This window comes from Heterocephalus glaber, unplaced genomic scaffold, assembly GCF_053883595.1.
Source record: "Heterocephalus glaber isolate CG9 unplaced genomic scaffold, H.glaber_assembly_v1.0 deba00001538, whole genome shotgun sequence".
In the NCBI taxonomy this organism is placed as follows: Eukaryota; Metazoa; Chordata; class Mammalia; order Rodentia; family Bathyergidae; genus Heterocephalus; species Heterocephalus glaber.
In genome coordinates this window covers 25,777,019-25,795,547 of record NW_028258333.1, presented here as the reverse complement: position 1 = coordinate 25,795,547, position 18,529 = coordinate 25,777,019, and the positions used below count along the sequence as shown (strand labels likewise).

The 18,529-nt window shown below is 39.2% G+C and overlaps 1 protein-coding gene across 13 annotated transcripts in view; it reads left to right on the top strand.

Annotated features, from left to right (window-relative positions):
• Positions 1 to 18,529, top strand: part of Dab2 (DAB adaptor protein 2) — a 54,592-nt gene that overhangs the window by 22,999 nt on the left and 13,064 nt on the right. For 11 of the 13 annotated variants that reach the window (XM_021261471.2, XM_087189333.1, XM_087189332.1 and 8 more), the window contains 8 exons: positions 8,142 to 8,334; positions 9,248 to 9,387; positions 10,272 to 10,370; positions 14,169 to 14,300; positions 15,096 to 15,176; positions 15,579 to 15,605; positions 15,850 to 15,903; positions 16,431 to 16,493. In XM_021261471.2, the coding sequence (XP_021117130.1) occupies positions 8,244 to 8,334; positions 9,248 to 9,387; positions 10,272 to 10,370; positions 14,169 to 14,300; positions 15,096 to 15,176; positions 15,579 to 15,605; positions 15,850 to 15,903; positions 16,431 to 16,493 (687 nt within the window). In that variant the 5' untranslated portion in view covers positions 8,142 to 8,243. The remainder of the gene's footprint in view (positions 1 to 8,141; positions 8,335 to 9,247; positions 9,388 to 10,271; positions 10,371 to 14,168; positions 14,301 to 15,095; positions 15,177 to 15,578; positions 15,606 to 15,849; positions 15,904 to 16,430; positions 16,494 to 18,529) is intronic. The other 2 variants (XM_087189329.1, XM_021261470.2) reach the window with 1 other exon arrangement.

Genomic DNA, 18,529 nt, shown 5'->3' with positions numbered 1-18,529 from the left:
ACAGTTCAGCAAATTATGTTCCCATTTTGCACATTAAAAAAAAATTTGATAAGTTCTCTTGAACCACCAAGCTACGAAATTGTGATTCCCAGGTAAGTAGAACACTGAAGCCTAAATAAACCCTTGGCTGCAGTGTTATCTCACCCAAAGTTAACTATCTGAAGAACTCTTAAATCTGGTCTGACTTGGTTCCAAAAACAAGGACTAGCTTCTTGTTAAGACTTTTAGATATTGCCTAAGTCTTGGCAGCAGCCATTCCAAGGGTGAAAGCAATGATACCCAGTCACTGTAGCTTGTGTTCACCTCATGGACACAGCCATATTCTGCTGCTGAGGCCCCCAAAGCAGTGTCAGCATTTACAGTAACATATTCTGAGGACTCCTTTTCAGTATACATTAACATAGTCTCATTTTCTAGTTAAAGAGGGTGCCAGAATCTTACTGTCTGCCCAATTTGATGTTTACAGAATAGAACACCTTCCTGAAAGCACAGCAATTAAAGCGGTTAAGGGAGGGAGTCTTTGGAGCAACAACCAAAACCAGCCTGACTTTGGGACAGCATCTCTGTGTGTCTCATTCTCCACAGGCTGCTTTGAAGACGGTGGTGAAGGCTGTTTGCCACCCTCTTGGACCTGAGATCTGTCTTAAAGGTTAATGTTTCACACGTCCTATTCAGCACTTCAGCTGAGGCAGACATAAAGTTCCAAGGACAAACAAGCACATTCTCTGTCCTGAACAAAGTACTGCGCATTCTAAGCAAAGACGTTTATGTTGCTTTGTTCTTCTCTCCGTCTCTCTCTCTCTCTTATTGGTTATAGCAATAAAAAATGTTTCATTTTGGTCAATTGCCACATGTACTTAGTGTACTTTGATCATTTCCCCCACATCAGGCCCCCTTGTGCTGGCCTCCCTCCTAGTTTTACCTTTGGGGGGTCAGTGCACATATCCATCCCCCTGTTGCTTTGTTATCAACCCTCTTCATTTCCCTTCCCAGTGTCTATTTTTTGTGGTTCTTTCTTAAAAATTTTACTGGGATGTTAAAGTCAATGAGATTACAAATTCTTGAAAATACAGGTTCAAATCAGTGTGACTGGCGGAAAGAAAAAGACAGAAGAAAAAACAAAAGGAGGCATAAGTTATACCCAGTTTTGAGCTCAGAAGCTTATTAGGGATGGATCTTGTGTTAGTAATTTAAGTTTGTTATTCATAAAATGGAGACACAATTTTTTTATAGGGCTTCAGTATAAACGTATACAGTCATCCCTCTGTATCTGTAGGCCTTCATTGGCAACTAATATCCTTAGATGCTCGAATATCTTATGGAATGTAATCTGTGCGATATATAATCTGTGCATATATACTTGGAATAGCTGTTCTAACTTTATTGGTTAGGGAATAATGATATGAGAAAATGTGTATATGTGCAATACAGAAGCTGTATTTTTCTGAATATTCTTGATCTCCAGTTTTTTGAACCCACAGATGTGGAACCTGTGCATATGGAGAGCCTGTTGTATTAGATGTTTTTCCCATTCCTCTTCACTTTAAAAATATATAATATAATAGAAATATTATTAATTATTTAATATTAATCTAATTAATTATTAATGATTGTTTTATATGATTATATATCATACAATTATATACTATAAAATATATTAGGTTACAGTTAGGTTCTTAACTTGTTGTTCCTTTTACCAGCATTTTCAGACTGACCAAGCAAATTCCTGTCTAATTAGAGTAGGAAGATAAGCTTAGGAGACAGGGAGAACAGGGGAAACCTTATGTCACGTATTGCTTCAGCACCCTGGAATCATTAAGTAGTACTATTGCTGCCACCAATGCAGACTCATTGGCAAAAAGCTCAAGCAGGCAAAAAAAACCTGTCAGCCAAATTTGGCCCTGTAGAGCCTACACTGACTATTGTCCACCATGCTGGCTTTTCTGACGTGCAAAATTCTAAATATTTTACAAGAATTACTCTAAGAACTAAACAAACTCTAGCTGAGTTTTCTTAGTACAAAGAGCATAGTCATTCAAAGATGACTCATGCAGCCTTCTGGTGTACACCTCCCAGAGTCTTTTCGAAAACCAGGAAAGATGTTGCAACCTCCCAGAGCTCTCCCAGTCATCTGACCCCAGGGCCACAGATGGGAAAAATCCTCACATTTTTTCAAGAAAGTTTGTTTTAAGTCCAAAATCTAAGTCAGATATCTTCATTCAAATGGAAGCTAATTATTATTGATTTAGCAAAGTTGCATTCATACCTGTTTTATATGAAGCCTTAAAGTCAAAAATGCAGAATAACTTTAGGTTCTCCTTTTTTCCGGATATGTGGTGCTATTTTCCTTTTTAATCTTCTAGTGAAGGAAAACAGCCTGTCTTGGAGAACAAGAATAACAAGCCCACGATGTTTAGACAGGGGACTGTGTGACCCTGTGTGTATTTGTGAGGTTTGATTTGCCATCCCATGTTGGCCCCCTTGTGTGTGGTGACTAATTCTGCGCTTCTGGATCAGAAGGACTGTGACTCAACCAGGAAAAGAAAGACTATCTACTTCCTCTTTGTCCCACATTCACTGTTTCTGCTTTGTAAGAACATTCTTATCATATAGAGTTTTAAAACAAACTGGGTAATGTAATGTAATCTAGATGCTTTCTTCAGCAATTCCTCAGTTTGAGAAGGTAATTAAAGGAAATTCTTCAGACATCTTTTGGCCATCAGATCCCTTTTCCAGGCCTCTTCTCTTTCCAGAATCAATTCATTATAAAACCTTTTAGAGGTTTTGTGGGCACAGATGATAATTCTGTGACATTGTTGGGAGGACTGTGCATTTGAGTGTTGAATTAAGTTGATTATTTTCTACAGAGGGATATGAATCTATAAGCAAGCCTTCTTCCATCTAAATCATGTCAGATGGTAACTTGGGCCCCTTTAAAAATGGTGAATATTTATCCTTCAGGTATGTGCAAAACTGGATGTACACTTCTCTTGAACTTTTTCAGCAAGGCTTGAATGTTTGTTTTGGAAGGGAGTTTATATTGGCATCTTGTAGGGCCTATGGGAAGTCTACCTACTAGTCATTTCAGAGAATATAGGTATGTTTTCAACTATATAGCCTCTGGTTTACCCTTGTTATTGCAACGAAACATACACATCCATTTTTTTCAGTACATTTACATTAAAGAAACTTTTTGTCTCCTTTTTCTCTATCTTGTCCCTTGTAACTTGTTCAGTTACAAATAATGAAGAATATAGTTTAAAGAAACAAAATACCTAACTTCCAATGCTTTGACAGTTGTACTTAGTGATTGGAGAGAGGAGTTATTGCTGTAAAAACTTGTAGCAAAGTAGCACCCAACTAAGTGGCCCAGTCTGCCAACACTAGGTTTGATACCTAATGTTATATCCTTGTTATGTCCTGTATTACTTTTATGACCAAATGCACAAGCCACCATTCCCTCCCCAAGTCTACTAAAGTGCTTGTGGTGCTTCTCAAATCCCTTTAAAATATTATCACCTTAGAATAAAAATTGCCAAATTTGATGAGTTAAGTCTTCTCTTGTTAGAAGTAATATGTTGTAAGAAAGTAAAATCCCGGTTGACCATGATGGCAAAAACTTCTTATGCCCTGGTTATTTTTTAGTCAGTGATTCCACCTGGTTCAGAGCCATCTTGCCTCTGCTGTCAACATGTGCTTTGTTGAATGAGGTCAGTGTAACATGGACCTAAACATTGACAGACTTGAAGCTATAACCGCACAAATAATCCAGGCACCTCCCATAAAGAGAATAGACACATTCTGTACATTTTTCTAGCTCTTACTCTTGGGCTAGGAAGTTAAAAACGGATATATCAAAGTATGTGAATGTATTCATGAAAACCAAAACAATACAATTTCTAAACACATACAAGGATGGATACAGTGCTTTAGATTATAAGATCAAAAGGGATTACCATTGTATCAGTTAGGGAACAATCACTCCACACCCATTATTTTAAAATATCTTGATGTTAAGCATTAACTAGGCATAAAGTTGTTACCTGTTAACTGAGAGAGTAGTGAAAGAGGATCAAATTATCACTGGATAAGCGAACTACAGAAGATAACTGCCACCTTCAGGGCTGCGGAGACAAAGGAAGACACTGAAATCATCAAAGCTTATAAAGTTGGGAGAGGGGGATCTCATGGGGCTGCTGTCAGATCTGAGAAGGGATGCTGCTTGGCTGGTCTGGGAATCTCTTCACTCTGAAGACCTAGGCCTGGGGGCTGGGGGAGGAAGAGAATTGATGGCGTGATCTGTAAGGGCCATGTGTTGAGGCTACTTCCGCAAGCCTAGGAAATGCTGAAAACTGGATCCAGCAGTTATTATAGAAAGAGACTTTTGTTGCGAGTGTAAAGACAAAAGCCATGAGGAGGCTGTGTGATGTAAACAGAAATGTGTGATTTCCTTCTCTGGCTTGAAGTCTTTCCTTAGCATTGCTTACTGGTGAAGCTCACTTGTAGCCAGCTAGTAAAGCAGAAATGTTAGCAGGCTCTCAGGTCTAGCAGCACAGAGCCAGGTGTATGTGAAGGTAGTTCTGAAGCTGAGACAACTTAATAAATAGCACAGATCACAGCTTTAACCAATCACTGTCCTCTCACACACACCCCTTCTACACAAGTGGACTGCTCCCCACACCAAGCAGGTGTTTCCACCTGACACAGTGACACTGTCCTTCATTCAGAGAATGTCTCCAAACTGGGAAGCTGCAGAGTCCTGGCAGACATTCTAACCATGGCTGGGAAACAGTTTATATCTTTGGGCTACATTGGCCACTCCTAGAACATAGTCCCAGTCCCATCTGAATAATCTTTTTCTAAAGACCAAATTATTCTTTTACTTCCAAAAGACTTATGTTAAAAGGGAAGGTGGAGAGTCATTGAAACAATAGCTAATACATTCGAATTTTCACACATAACACCAAACAAGTAAGAAAATATGCATCATTCCAACAGTCCTCATTACCATCCACAAAAATGGCTTCTATGTGCCAGACAAGGAGAAATGAGCCTCTGGCCTTCAAGAAGATTATGCGCAAGAAGTAGGCAGACAAGGGTAGGGGAGACTTGTGTGAAAACCATGCAGTGGCTGTGTCCACTCACAGGAGAGGGGAGGGCTTCAGAGAGAGGTCTTACCATCTTCAGGGACAAATAGGTAACTGGGGAAATAGCATGCAAGACAGCAGGAAGCTCAGCAAGTCTGAGAATGTCAGAAGCATCCTAAAAGAAGTAAGGAACTTGGGGTTGGAACACAGGGAGTGAAACGAAATGAGGATGAAGACGAGGAGGAGCAAAATATGCCAGAGCCTTATATACAAAATGAAAAAGTCTAAATCTTTTCCCCCTACTCAAAGGGGGCTACCACAGGATTAAGCAGCAAGATTTTCAACTTCATCCTAATATTTAGAGAAGCTTCCTCATTAAAAAAAAAAAAAAATCTGTGATATCCTGATTCAGCCAACACAAACCATGACCTGGATCTTGTCACAGGAGCACGAGGTAGGGGAAGAAATGCTCACAAAAAGGTAGTTTTCTGATGAGTGCAGTAGATTCTCCCAGAGAACAAAAAGCAGAATGACTGGGCTTGGTCAGGAGACCTGAGGGGCTGAAAGGCACTGAGAAGAGGGTTGAGATACACAGTGCTTTGACAGGAAGGGGCCAGGAGAAGGCAGAGGTACAAGACTGTCAGTTTGAGATATTTAATCCTGAAATGGTCGTGAGATGATAATCAGAGGGCTAGTGGGTCTCACTAAAGTGTTTTCTTTATTCTCGGATGAGATCTGAGCAATTTAAAGTTTCTCCAGGGAGAAAGGGAGGGTGTCGGAGAATGAATGTCAACCTGTCTCCTTTGATCAAAGTTTAATGCCATCTCCTTCTATTATTAACATGGGCAAACACCTGTTAGATTTGAAAAAAAAGTCTCTGAAATTAAGGGAACAATTATTGGCCCGAAATTAGAAGAGTACAGTTAGGACTGGAGATTTATTTACCATGTTGCCAAGAAAAAAAATTTAGGGAGCACTAAAACCAATCAGGCATGCAAACTGAAGGTGAAATACTAATTTCCTAGAGCTGCTGTAAAATCTTGTCACAAATGAGGTGGCTAAGAACAAGAGAAATTCATTCTCTCACTGTCCTGAAGGCAAGAAGGCCAAGATCAGGACATCACAGGGTTGCTTCCTTCTGGAACCTCTCAGGGACAGCCTGATGTATGCTTCTCTCCTGGCTTCTGGGGTGTTGGCAGTATTTGGCTTTCCTTGGTATGTAGATGCATTGGCAGCCTCTTCCTTTGTCTTCATATCACCTTCTCTTTTGTGAGTCTCTGCACCTCAAATTCTCTCTCTCTCTCTCTCTCTCTCTCTCTCTCTCTCACACACACACACACACACACACACACACACACACACACTAGAGATTGAACCCAGGTCCTATGCACTGAGCTACATCTTCCACCCCCGCCCCTCCCTCCCATTTTATTTTGTTTTTTGTATTTTTGAGAGAGGGGCTCGTTAAGTCACTAACTTGCCCAGGCTAGGCTCAAGCTTGTCTTCTTCCTTAGCCTCCCAGAATACTGGGATTGCAGGCATGCATCATCACACTCAGCTGTTTATGTTTGACACAGAATCTTGCTCTGTTGCCCAGGCTGGTCTCAAATTGCTTGGCCTAAGTGATCCACCTGCCTCAGCCTTGCAAATAGGAAGAACTACCGGTGTGCACCACCCGGCTATCTATCAATGAGGTGTGTTTGAGCAAAATTAATACAGACTGTCTAAATGAATCAATTCAAATAGTATCAATTACATATAGACAATATCCATTCCTATATGTATGTATGTATTTAAATGTTAAGACTGTTTAAAAACTCTAAGGGGCAGAAATTAAGTACTGACCTTCCAGAAAACACACTGACATTTATGAAGCAACCTAAATACATTTTAAATTGTCTGAATAAAAACTTGAGACCTAACTTTTTATCTTTAGATATCTAACAAACACCATATATTCCTAAGCTATAGCTCTGGACCTCCAATTAAATGCTTAATGTTTTGCACGGCGGGGAGTGTTCTGGCCTAGGGATGGTCTTACGGGACTGACAAAACAGCCTGGCTTTGTTTTCCCTTCGGTCTGCATCCTAGAAAGTCCACTTCTCATGCTGTACTTTCCTCTTTTACCTGTTGTGCTACAAGGGGGAGCTTTATGAGAGGATATAACATAAGTATTTGGAGGATGGTAGTGCACAATAATAGCATAGAAGTATTTCTAGTCAATGAATCGCACAATTGGTCCTTGTAAGTTCATTCTTTCTTTGGTACGTTTATGTGTCCGTGTCAAAAATGGACATCTTTTAAAGCTTCAGATAGCACTGGAGATCATAAGTAGAATCCTAGTGTTTTAAAAAATATTTTCAATATGAATAAGGTAAAATTCATAATGTTAGTTGTTGTTTTTTTGTGTAGTGCTGAGGATGGAACCAAACCCAGGGAGCCAAGTGCTCACCAGGCTACATCATCAGGCTATAGCCCTGCTCTTGTTACTGCCCTTATAGTTAAGCAATTTTGCAAAGAAATGGAATTTATAATGTCCACTTTCAGATGCCAGTTGCAATCTTAACAGGTTCACAATTCAACATATTTAGCCATATGGCACACACCTGTAATCCTAGCATGTGGAAGGCTGAGGCAGGAAGATCACCTCAAGTTCAAGGCCAGTCTGGGCTACATAGTGAGTTCAAGACCAGCCTGAACTACATAGGAAAACCCTGTCTCAAAAAAACAAAACAAGAGTTCAGTATATTTCTGCTTTGCTATGAAACCAAGAATTTTTTGATCCCTATCTTTAATACTAGATATTTATGCCAAATTCTAATACAAGCTCTGGAGCTCGATGATCATTAAAGTTAACAGATATGGAATGCTTAAAGAAAAATCTAGTAAGCATATTTTCTGTTTTAGAAACTACAAAGGAAACAGTCCTACTCACTCCCCTGCACCCAGTCTCTTAGAGAAGGAACAACACGAGGCCACAGAACCATGGAAGAGAATCACTAGTTGTAGACCTTTGTGGCTAAGGTCTGGGTTTGCTTTGTTCTGTGCCCACAGGTGTGTGCCATAGGTTATGTGCCTTTGAGGTTCAGCCGTCAGGGATCACCTGGTGTCACTAAGTGTCTGTTGGTGCTGGGACTTGCTGCTTGCCTTCTTGCCATGTCCAACGAAGTAGAAACAAGTGCAACCAATGGTCAGCCGGACCAACCGGCTGCACCAAAAGCACCATCGAAGAAGGAAAAGAAGAAAGGTATGGAACAAAATCCTCTTGGGATCACTACAGGGAAGTAGAAGCTGTTACTTCTGGAGAAATATGATGTTTCGGGTAAAGTACGAGCTGACTCCTGCCTGGCCATGACATTAGCTTAGCCGCAAGCTCTCCTAAACCAGAAAGTTGGACTTAACTTTGACAGAAAAGATTGGTTAACCCCACATGTAATAAGATTTATCTCTGAATCTGTGATGACACCAACTTAGGTTCCGCTGGGAAACTTGCATAGCATCTAGTTCAGCTAGTAATAATACCATTGATTACATATGGTTATCTTCCCATAATCTATTTACTTCTTTTTTAATTAAAATCACCATTTTTTAAAAATAAAGATCTTTTTCATGAGACCCTTTTCTTTTGATGTGCGGTACCAGTAGGAAGTGGCAGAGACCTTACTGACTCAGAGTGAAGGAACATGCTACACTGTGCTTGCTTCTCATTAAGACTCTCGAGCTCTGGGAACAGAGCTGCACAGGCCCGAAGGAAGTCACAAAAATTCACTCACAATTGCCTTCTGCATAACCAGTAGCTCAAAATGTTAGTAAATTGTGTGCTTGCTAATTTTTTCTTTCATTAAAAAATACATGTCCTCTTGTTTACATACCTTAAGAAAGCTTTGATGAAGCCTATCCCCAAATCCCACTTCACATATTCCCGTGAATTTGCCATAGTCAATTTTGTATCTCCGTGACCACTCCATATTCAATATTACAGAGCATGATTTTGCTCAAAAGCAGTAAGAATAAAACAGGGTAGAACATTCCATGTATGGTCACTTGCAGTATGATCAAGATTTATACTACTGAATTTTTGAAGATTTGGAGCACGTTTAGCTTTTCCTAGGACTGGTATCTAAATATAAACTTTACCCTGTATATTTCTCTCTTCTCAGGCTCTGAAAAGACAGATGAGTATCTTTTGGCCAGGTTCAAAGGTGATGGTGTAAAATACAAGGGCAAGCTAATTGGTATTGATGATGTGCCAGATGCAAGAGGGGATAAAATGAGCCAAGATTCTATGATGAAACTCAAGGTAAAAGAATACTTTATCTGTATCTTAAGCCTAGGTCCAAAAGAGGGAAGCTCTTTTTTTTCCAGTACCAGGGATTGAACTCAGGACCTTGCACTTTCCAGGCAGACATGGTGCCACTGAGCTAAATCCCCAGCCTTGGAAGCTCTTTTATAACCTATATCTCAGATATTTGAAAAACTGTTCTAATTTCAATTGATTCAGTCGTGTCTTGTTTTCTTTTCTTTTTTTTTTTTTTCGTGTCTTGTTTTCTGAGAAGCCATGAGTGTGCATATTTCAGGTACTATTCTAGAGACCTAATCTAATGGAGGCTAACAGGACTCTAGATGACTTCTCATTTTGGCAGACTCAACAGTTGGATGAACCAAGCCTATCCATACAGTTCCCCTCATTCAATAACTGTAAAAGTTCTGTGCAATTATATACGTTGTCATTCATTTTATAGGTCACCTGGAAAACACTGTTTTTAGTCAAAAAATGTTCAGGTAAAATTCAGGACTCCACTTGGACTCTGGTTTTCTTTATTGTTAGCCTTTTCATGTTTTGAATTTTTTTAACTTCAGTATTATTATGTGAACCTCATTAATAAGTAATTCTCATTAAACAATACAAGGTTTAGCAGGAACATCTTTAGAGTTCTTCTAATCCACCCCCTTATCTCTACTGATGACTATTCTGAGGCCATGAGAATTAGGTGACGTGTTCTAGTCTGTACTGCTAACTATGGAATGTCTTGCTCAATGTTTTCTGTTATCCCTGATAAAAGGTATCTGATCTTCTCATAGATGGCAAACCAAGCTGAAAACAGAGCTATCTTTAAAATTTTTAGTACTAGAAACATTGTAAGATATTTAATTAGATTTTTCTTGCTTTCCCAATCTCACCAGGGCATGGCAGCAGCTGGTCGTTCTCAGGGACAACACAAACAGAAGATCTGGGTCAACATTTCCCTTTCTGGGATAAAAATAATTGATGAGAAAACTGGGGTAAGAATTGACATTCAGTGATGTTGAACATTTTTTCATGTATTTATTTGCTGTTTCTACTTCATCTGACAAGTGTGTATTCATCACAGATGTCCATCTTTGGATTGGTCTTTAAATTTGGGTGGACTGATTTTTTTTTCAATTCTTTATATGTTCTAGGTATTAGTCCTTTGAAGAAGCACTGGCTATAATTTTTTTAATTCAAATTCTTTTATTGGTACATTTTAGGTATATAATACATTTACATTTATCATTGGGTACTTGTACCTGTACATGATGTATCTTGGTTCTTATTTTTTCCCCATTACCTGTGTGCCCTTCACCCCCTCCATTCTTCCTTATTTACATAGATTTTGTTACCATTTTTTTTTCTTTTCTCATAATTTTTCCTTTCCCTTCTTCCCTTTCCCCTTCCCTTCCCACCACCTGTACACCTTTGGACCTTTTCCTATTTGAAATTATCAATTGTTCATTTTAATCATTTTAATCCTTATTTACACTTTCAGTTTCTCACATTAGAGAAACTGTTTGGTATTTACCCATGTGTGTCCTATTTATTTCACTTAGGAGTATGGCCTCAATATGCATCCATTTAGCTATAAATGACTCTAGGGTCTCATTCTTTATGACTGAGTAGTACTCCATTTTATTAAAAAACCACATCTTTATCCAGTTTCCAGTTGATGGGCATTTGGGCTGTTTCCAAACTTTCGCTGTTACAAACTGTGACGCTATAAACATGGGTGCACATACATTGCTGTGGTATGATTCCTTTAATTCTTCAGGGAAGATCCCCAGCAGGGGAATAGCTGGGTCAAATGGCACTTCCAGTCCATGTTCCTTGAGGTATCTCCATACTGATTTCCACAGTGGTTGCACCAGTCTGCCCTCCCACCAACAGCGGAGAAGGGTTCCTTTCTCTCCACAGCCCTGCACTGGCTATAATTTTTTTCCCACTCTCTGCATTGTGTTTTCACTTTGTTGGTTTCTTTTGCTATGCAAAAGCTTTTTAATAAGACGAGGTCCTAGTTGTTGATTCTTTGTAATATTTCCCGTGCAGTCTGGGTTTTGTTCATGAAGTCTTTGCCTACTCCTCTGTCCTCAAGTGTTCTACCTATTCTCTCTTCTAGCAGATTTAGTGTTTCTGTTTTAATATTTAGATCTTTGATCCATTTTGATTTTAGTTTAGTACATGGTGAGACACATGGGTCTAGCTTTAGTCTTCAGCATGTAGAAAGCCAGTTTTTCCAGCCCCATTTATTATCTTTCTTCCAATGAACATGTTTGGCCCCTTTGTTAAAGAGTGGATGAGTATGTTTGGGGTTCTTTCTGCATCTTCTAATCTGTTCCACTGATGTCCAGGTCTGGTTTTTTTGCCACTACCATCCTGTTTTTATCGCAGAAGCTCTGTTGTATAATTTTAAGTCAGTGATTGTGATGCCCCTGCCTTGCCTTTGTTGCCCAGATTGTTTTTTGCTATTCTAGGTCTATCCTGATTCCAAATGAATTTTAGGAATGAGTTCTCTAGTTCTGTGAGATATGCTAATGGTATTTTGATTGAGAGTATGTTAAATCTGTGTTAACAACACTTGAGATTCCCCCTCACTCCGGAAAGAATGGCTGCTATCAAGAAATCAACCAATAAGGAATGTTGGCCGGGTTGTGGGGATAAAGGAACCCTTCTCCACTGTTGGTGGGAGTGTAGACTGGTGCAACCACTGTGGAAATCAGTGTGGAGATTCCTCAAAAAACTAGGATTAGAGATCCCATTTGACCCACGTATTCCCCTGCTTTTTGTATATATAAATATATAATGGAGTACTATTCAGCCATAAAGAACGATAAACTTGAGACATTTCTAGGTAAATGGATGCACTTTGAAACCATACTCTTAAGTGAAATAAATCAAACACACATGTGTAAATATCGCATTGTTTCTCTGGTATGAGAAACTGAAAGTGTAAATAAGGACCAAAAAGAATAATAGATATTGTGAACTAGGAAGAAATTGTTCAAAATTATACTGAGTGTGAGATACATTGTTAATAATTAAAATGTTTCATGCAAAAAAGATACAGTATTATCAGGAAATGAGCTGAGAGATAGATCAGCAAATGAAAATATATTCTTTTAAGATCATGATTTTTTAAAAAAAGAATTGGGCCAGGGATTTAGCTCAGTGGTTCTGCTGCCTACCTCAAAAGCTCAAGGTCCTGAGTTCGATCCCTGGTACCAAAAAAAAAAAAAAAGAATTGACATTCACTGATGCCTGTGTGACTACCTGATTCTGGCAATGTGCTACTGGAATTTTAGCTTCTTTTTTCCTTCTCAAATATCTGTAGGGAAAATATAATAGCATGTATTGCCTCTCCCAAAGTAACAGGAAGAAAACAGAATAGGAAGTGATGAGTCAAGATACTTTACTTTGAAATTCATGTCCTATGAGTGACATGAATGTAACTCTATGAGCACAGGTATGCTACAAATATCACATGGGAATTTGTTTTGGACCTTAGATATACAGAACTAGATAAATTCTAATGTCTTGCTTGTGATGCTTTCATAGGTCTATATGCATGAAACTCATTTTAATCTATTGATCACACATGAATTCACCAACTAACCTAAAGCTACAATATTACTCATGTTACATCTAGCTTTTTTTTATCTGTCTTTTCCCTGCTTCCTCACCTCACATATGTATCCTCGATTGTTTTTTGTTGTTGATATTGTTTTATCACATAGGAACACTTTTGCCTGTTTTCTTTTGGTTTTGACCCTTATCTAAGAGCTGCAAGTCTTGTGGGATTTTTGTTTTTGTTGTTCATGAAACATAAAGTAAAATTCCTCTACTTCTAGCATTGTTTGCAGCTCCTTTTCTTTGCTGTTCCATACTTGGTTTCATTGAGACCCTGTGGGAAGATCTCCAGTTACTCTTCCTTCCTTCCTAGAGATATCTGTTATCTGATGGCAGCCCACCAGTCACACTTAGGTTGAGCCTGGAGCACGTGGCCTTCAGGTCCTCAGGCTCTTATCACCTTATCCATCATTACCCCTCAGCTCTCAACTCCCATTTTCCCAAGTCCATCAGAGAATGGAGGCAGGTTTCTCACAGACATTATCTCTCTCCTCAAAATGTGAGAAAGAGGGAAAAATCAGGGGGAAGACACTACCAAACTTGTAAAGTCCTTGTCAACCGTGCCTCCTGGATCATGACATGGACTGTCTAGGATAGGTTGGAAAAGTACCTCATGGCAGCATTTGGTAACTTCTAGAATACACTAGGGTTCTCCTAGTAATTATGGGATGGCTTCTCAGCCACACAGAGCCACCATCACAGGATCTCTGTGACTACTTCTCTGGCAGAGTCATGCCGTTCATTTAAATTTGTCATTGAGTTAGGAAGGTAGACCTGCTTGGGCTGGTTTAAAGGATATATGGAATTTATTAAGAATGGCATTAGAAATTCTGGATCTCCTAATCACATGGCATCAAACCTTTGGGTTAGAAAGAATCAAACATCAATATTTTAAGAAGGAACATTCTTCTCATTTTTGTAATCTATTCCTCCTTTCTTTTGGAGCACCTTTGAACAAGGATAAATGATAGCTACCATAGCCTTCAAACAGAGAGCAAAACATCTTCCTTTAAAGGTTTTTGGCCTCTTCCCATGTGCCTTCATGTGTGTGTCTGAAGACAGTCTGAGGAGATCTAAAAGTCAACCCTATGGACCACTAACCTCCTCCCCAGCTCTATTCTTGTTTTCTCAATAAATCATTCTTTATGTTCTTTTTTCAGGTAATAGAGCATGAACATCCAGTAAATAAGATTTCTTTCATTGCTCGGGATGTGACAGACAGCCGGGCATTCGGTTACGTGTGTGGAGGAGAAGGCCAGCATCAGTTTTTTGCCATAAAAACTGGGCAACAGGTAAGCTCCAGGCCTTGATGTCAGCCTGGGGGACTATCCTTTGTGGAGAGTAGGAATGTCTGAAACTGAACTCCAAAACTCGCTGGAAACAATTGAATGTAGGAGAGTAAACTTTTTTTGAGGCAAGTCTCAAGTAGCTCAGGCTGGCCTTGAACTCACTGTATTGCCCAGGTAATCCTCCTGCCTCAGCCCCCAAAAAGCTAGGATTACAGGTGTGTACCACTGTGCCTGACAAGAGAGTAAAACTATGATTCAGAGAATAACAGTCTTTTATTTGTCTTCTTCTTCTTTTTTTTTTTTTTTTCTGGTGTTTTGAAGCATAGGTTTGCCTGTAGCCCAGGCTGGCCTCAAGCTCATGGTGATCCTCCTGCCTCAGCTTTCCAAGTGCTGGAATTATTATAGGCATATGCAGCCACTCCCAGCTTTAAAATATCTTTTTTAAATGTCATGAACTCCCAAATTGGTGTGTGGCACAAAGATGTAAGAATGAACTTTCTTATAAGGTCAGTGCTGATTTTAGAACAACAGTGAATCATTCCCAGAAACTATAAGGATCATTAAAAATAGTCTTGGTACCTCTTATTGTACCAAATACTTATTAACCCTTCTGCCCTTTATGTGTCTGAGGGTTGTAATGGCAGTGTGTGTGGAGAGGCGGGTAGCCCTATAAACCAGAGGAAGGAAGGAAGGAGTTTTAAGAGAAAAAAGAAATGAGTACTAAGGAGAACTAATGGAGACACAGAAGATGGTAATTAGAATTAAGTAAAATACTGATGATATTTTCTCTTGCCTTAGGCTGAGCCATTAGTCGTTGACCTTAAAGACCTTTTTCAAGTTATCTATAATGTAAAGAAAAAGGAAGAGGAAAAGAAAAAGGTAAGTACTACTTGACAGAGGCTCTGCTGCATCTGAACCATGTCAGGACCGTGCGTATAGTTACCCATACATAGGGCCTGTCTGGAGACAGCCTCTGAGGGTTCTTCAAAGTACAGAATCACCTGCTCTTCCCAGGAGGGCAGTGCTGCTCATTTCCATCCCTGCCTCTTATCTTTTCTCCCTAAAAGCTTTGCATCCGTTATAGGAACTTCAGAAAATCCAGGTCAAATCTAGTAATTCTATTCAAATCCAGTATCTATATGAAAAGGGGAAGGGAATGTACCGGTGGGTGAAATACACAAGGCTCTTGCCTTATGCATATGAGATTATACGTATATTTGTTCTTTAGTTTAGCCTTGTTTAACTACAAATACTTCATTGAAACTGTGTCTTTCTTTATAGGCTGAAGAAGCCAACAAAGCAGTCGAGGTAAAACCACGCTTTACTTCTTGCGATTGTGGGTGTGATGTGTGTGAGGTCTTGTTCTTGACCTGCCCAAGCACTGTTTCCTGCTGGCTGAGTGTTTATGGGCTCTCTGCTCATGGACGATGTATAGTGAAAAGATCGACACCAAAATTACAACTGCCTGATAAAGCAACTATGTTAGGAAAATACATTCTGGAGGGAAAACTCATCAGCTACCTTATTTTTAAAAATTTGTCATTTTTTTCAGAATGGAAGTGAGGCACTCATGACTCTTGATGAACAAGATAATAAACTGAAATTGGTATGTATGTGATATTTTATGATTCTTATTCACCTAAACATAGGCTCTACTTTCCGAAGATGTTGCTGATGCTAAATTTGTATTGAATATGTATGAAAATCCAATTGCGGCAAGTATTTTTCTAAACATCAGTGTAACATTTATGTCACTATACAAAATAATCTTGAAACTAATCCAAATATTTTTTAAGGGTGTAGACCCAGATGCATTTGTCTGGGGATCTGTCTACACCTCCTGACCCAAATAACTCAAAATCAAATCTGTATGAGTTAAGTGAAAATCCATTTGTGGGCTTTTTGTTTTGGCTTTGGTTTGGGTTTGGGTTTTTTGAGACAGGGTTTCGCTATGCAATTCAGACTGACTTTGAACTCACTGTGTAGCCTAGACTGGCCTCGAACTCATGGTGATCTTCCTGCCTTAGCTTACCAATGAAAATCCCTTAGTATAGGAAACTAAAAACTGCAACAATATACAAAGTAATCCTTATTAGTGGAGACATCTGAATCTAATCCAAATACTTTTTTAAGGGTGTTGACCAGATGGATTTGTTTGGGGACATGTCTACACCTCCTGACCTAAATAGTCCAACAGTAAGTGCTTGTTTTTAAATTTGCAATGTAATGGAAATGACATCTATCATTCAAAATTAGCCTTTAACCAGAAATCTTGAGCATCTCATTGAAATTTGGAAGGTGACTGCTGATTTTTCCACATAAAATGTAAGTGGCTGCTAGACTAAATGTAAATCTTAAATCACCAGGGGAACCTATCAGATATATTAATATTGCTTAGAGGTTAAATCTGAGCAATAGGTCAGGCAATGTGATCCTTCTTGATATTATGTGGGAGCAGGAGGAGAAGCTGAATAATAATTCTCTGCATAAGCCTACTTGAAGAAAGTATGATTGTTGCATGATTCATCATAAAGCTTACTGGACTCTTCAGTTTTCCCCCACTTTCTGTTGCAATTTAGCAATATAAACTTATTGTAAAGTAAAACTTCAACAAAAGGCTGTTATGTACAAGCAAAGCCTATCCTTTTCAGAAACTTGCTTGTTTTTAATAGATCATTACAGTATATCCAGACTTCTCAGTGTGAACTGATCTGTACCGAAACTGTGAAAATAGAGCAATGTTTTCTCCCTGGACAAGAAAGTAGTAGTTCAGCGAAAAACAAAACCCAAAAAACCTCATTTGCCCCAAAAAGAGGTCCAGATTCAAGACTAAAGCCCTGAGCTTCAGACCTTATAAAACAAGCCACAGATGAAAATATTCATGTAAGTTTGAATGACCTCTGGCATCTTGTATTATTTATTAACAACTTCTTGAGTTCCTGCTCTTGGCAAAGCCCCCCAGTAAGACATACGACATCAGTGCCATCATGGGATGCACTGTGTAGAAGGGAGACCAGCATTAAAACTCATCACAAAACCTATTAACTAATGCCAGGTACAGGACACTTAGCTGCTTTAGGGGGTCCTTAGGAAGGGAGTTTATAGACTTCAACATGAAGGATGAGAAAATGGTAACTACACAAACAGAGAATTAGTGTAGAAAATGAGGAAAATATTGTGAGGAGTCTCATGTTGGAAAATTATCAAGCAAGTCTACAAGAAGAAGGTCTCAAGAATTCGAACAGCAGGTTGGAGACTGGCCAAGATTCTTACTTCCCAGAGTACTTCAGAAAAAGTAGGTGTGTGAGACCTCACTGAAGAAACCATGGGCCTGCTGAGGGGGAGCAAAGGCTCCTGCAGTCTTCATGGCCCCTCTACGTGGGGACCACACCACTGGGAGCATCATGTAAGGCTCTGCAAAATGTGCAGGAAGAAACTGATTTAATGCTCGTTTAAAAACTGAGTCCTAACTTATTTGTTTATAGAACCTTTCTTTTTAAAAACAATTTTTTTTTCTGATAGGATCTTGCTCTGTAGTCCAGGCTGGCCTTGAACTCACTATGTAGCCCAGGCTGGCCTCCAGGCGATCCTCCTGCCTCAGCCTCCAAGTGCTGGGATCACAGGCATGTGCCACCATGCCTGGCTCTTCATTCTTTTTAATGTTTACTATCATTCAGAGGATAAACTTTTGTAATATACTAGATTAGATGACCCTGAAAGGTCTGTCCTTGTTGTGTGAGTTTTTGGGTTCCTAAACAACTCTGCCATCTCTTCCATTGATAGCCCCTTCTCAAGGGTAATTGATATTTGAGCAACCTAATTTCCAAGTACGATATTCAAAGGGATATACTGCAAGGGTGAAAGTGCCCAAGATATGAACTAGGATTCCAATGAAAGAGCCAATGAAGTCCTGTTCTTATGCTTTTGTTGACTTTAACTCAAAACAAGTGCTCTACAAGGTCTATAAGAAAGAAATCAAAATTAACTAGAGTTTATTAGTGGTTCCATTGACTGCAGTTTCCCCAAAATTGATAGACAGACTTTTATGCATTTCAAATAATCACACAATGCTCATGTTGTAAACTAAGTGGTATCCATTAGAACATGATTTTTTTTGAAAATCACTTGAGTATTATCCTTCTATAATGTTTCAGAGAGAGAGAGAGACATGCTCTTTAACATTAACAACTTGGCTACTTGAAAGCTTGGTTAGTATGAGAACAATGTAAGCC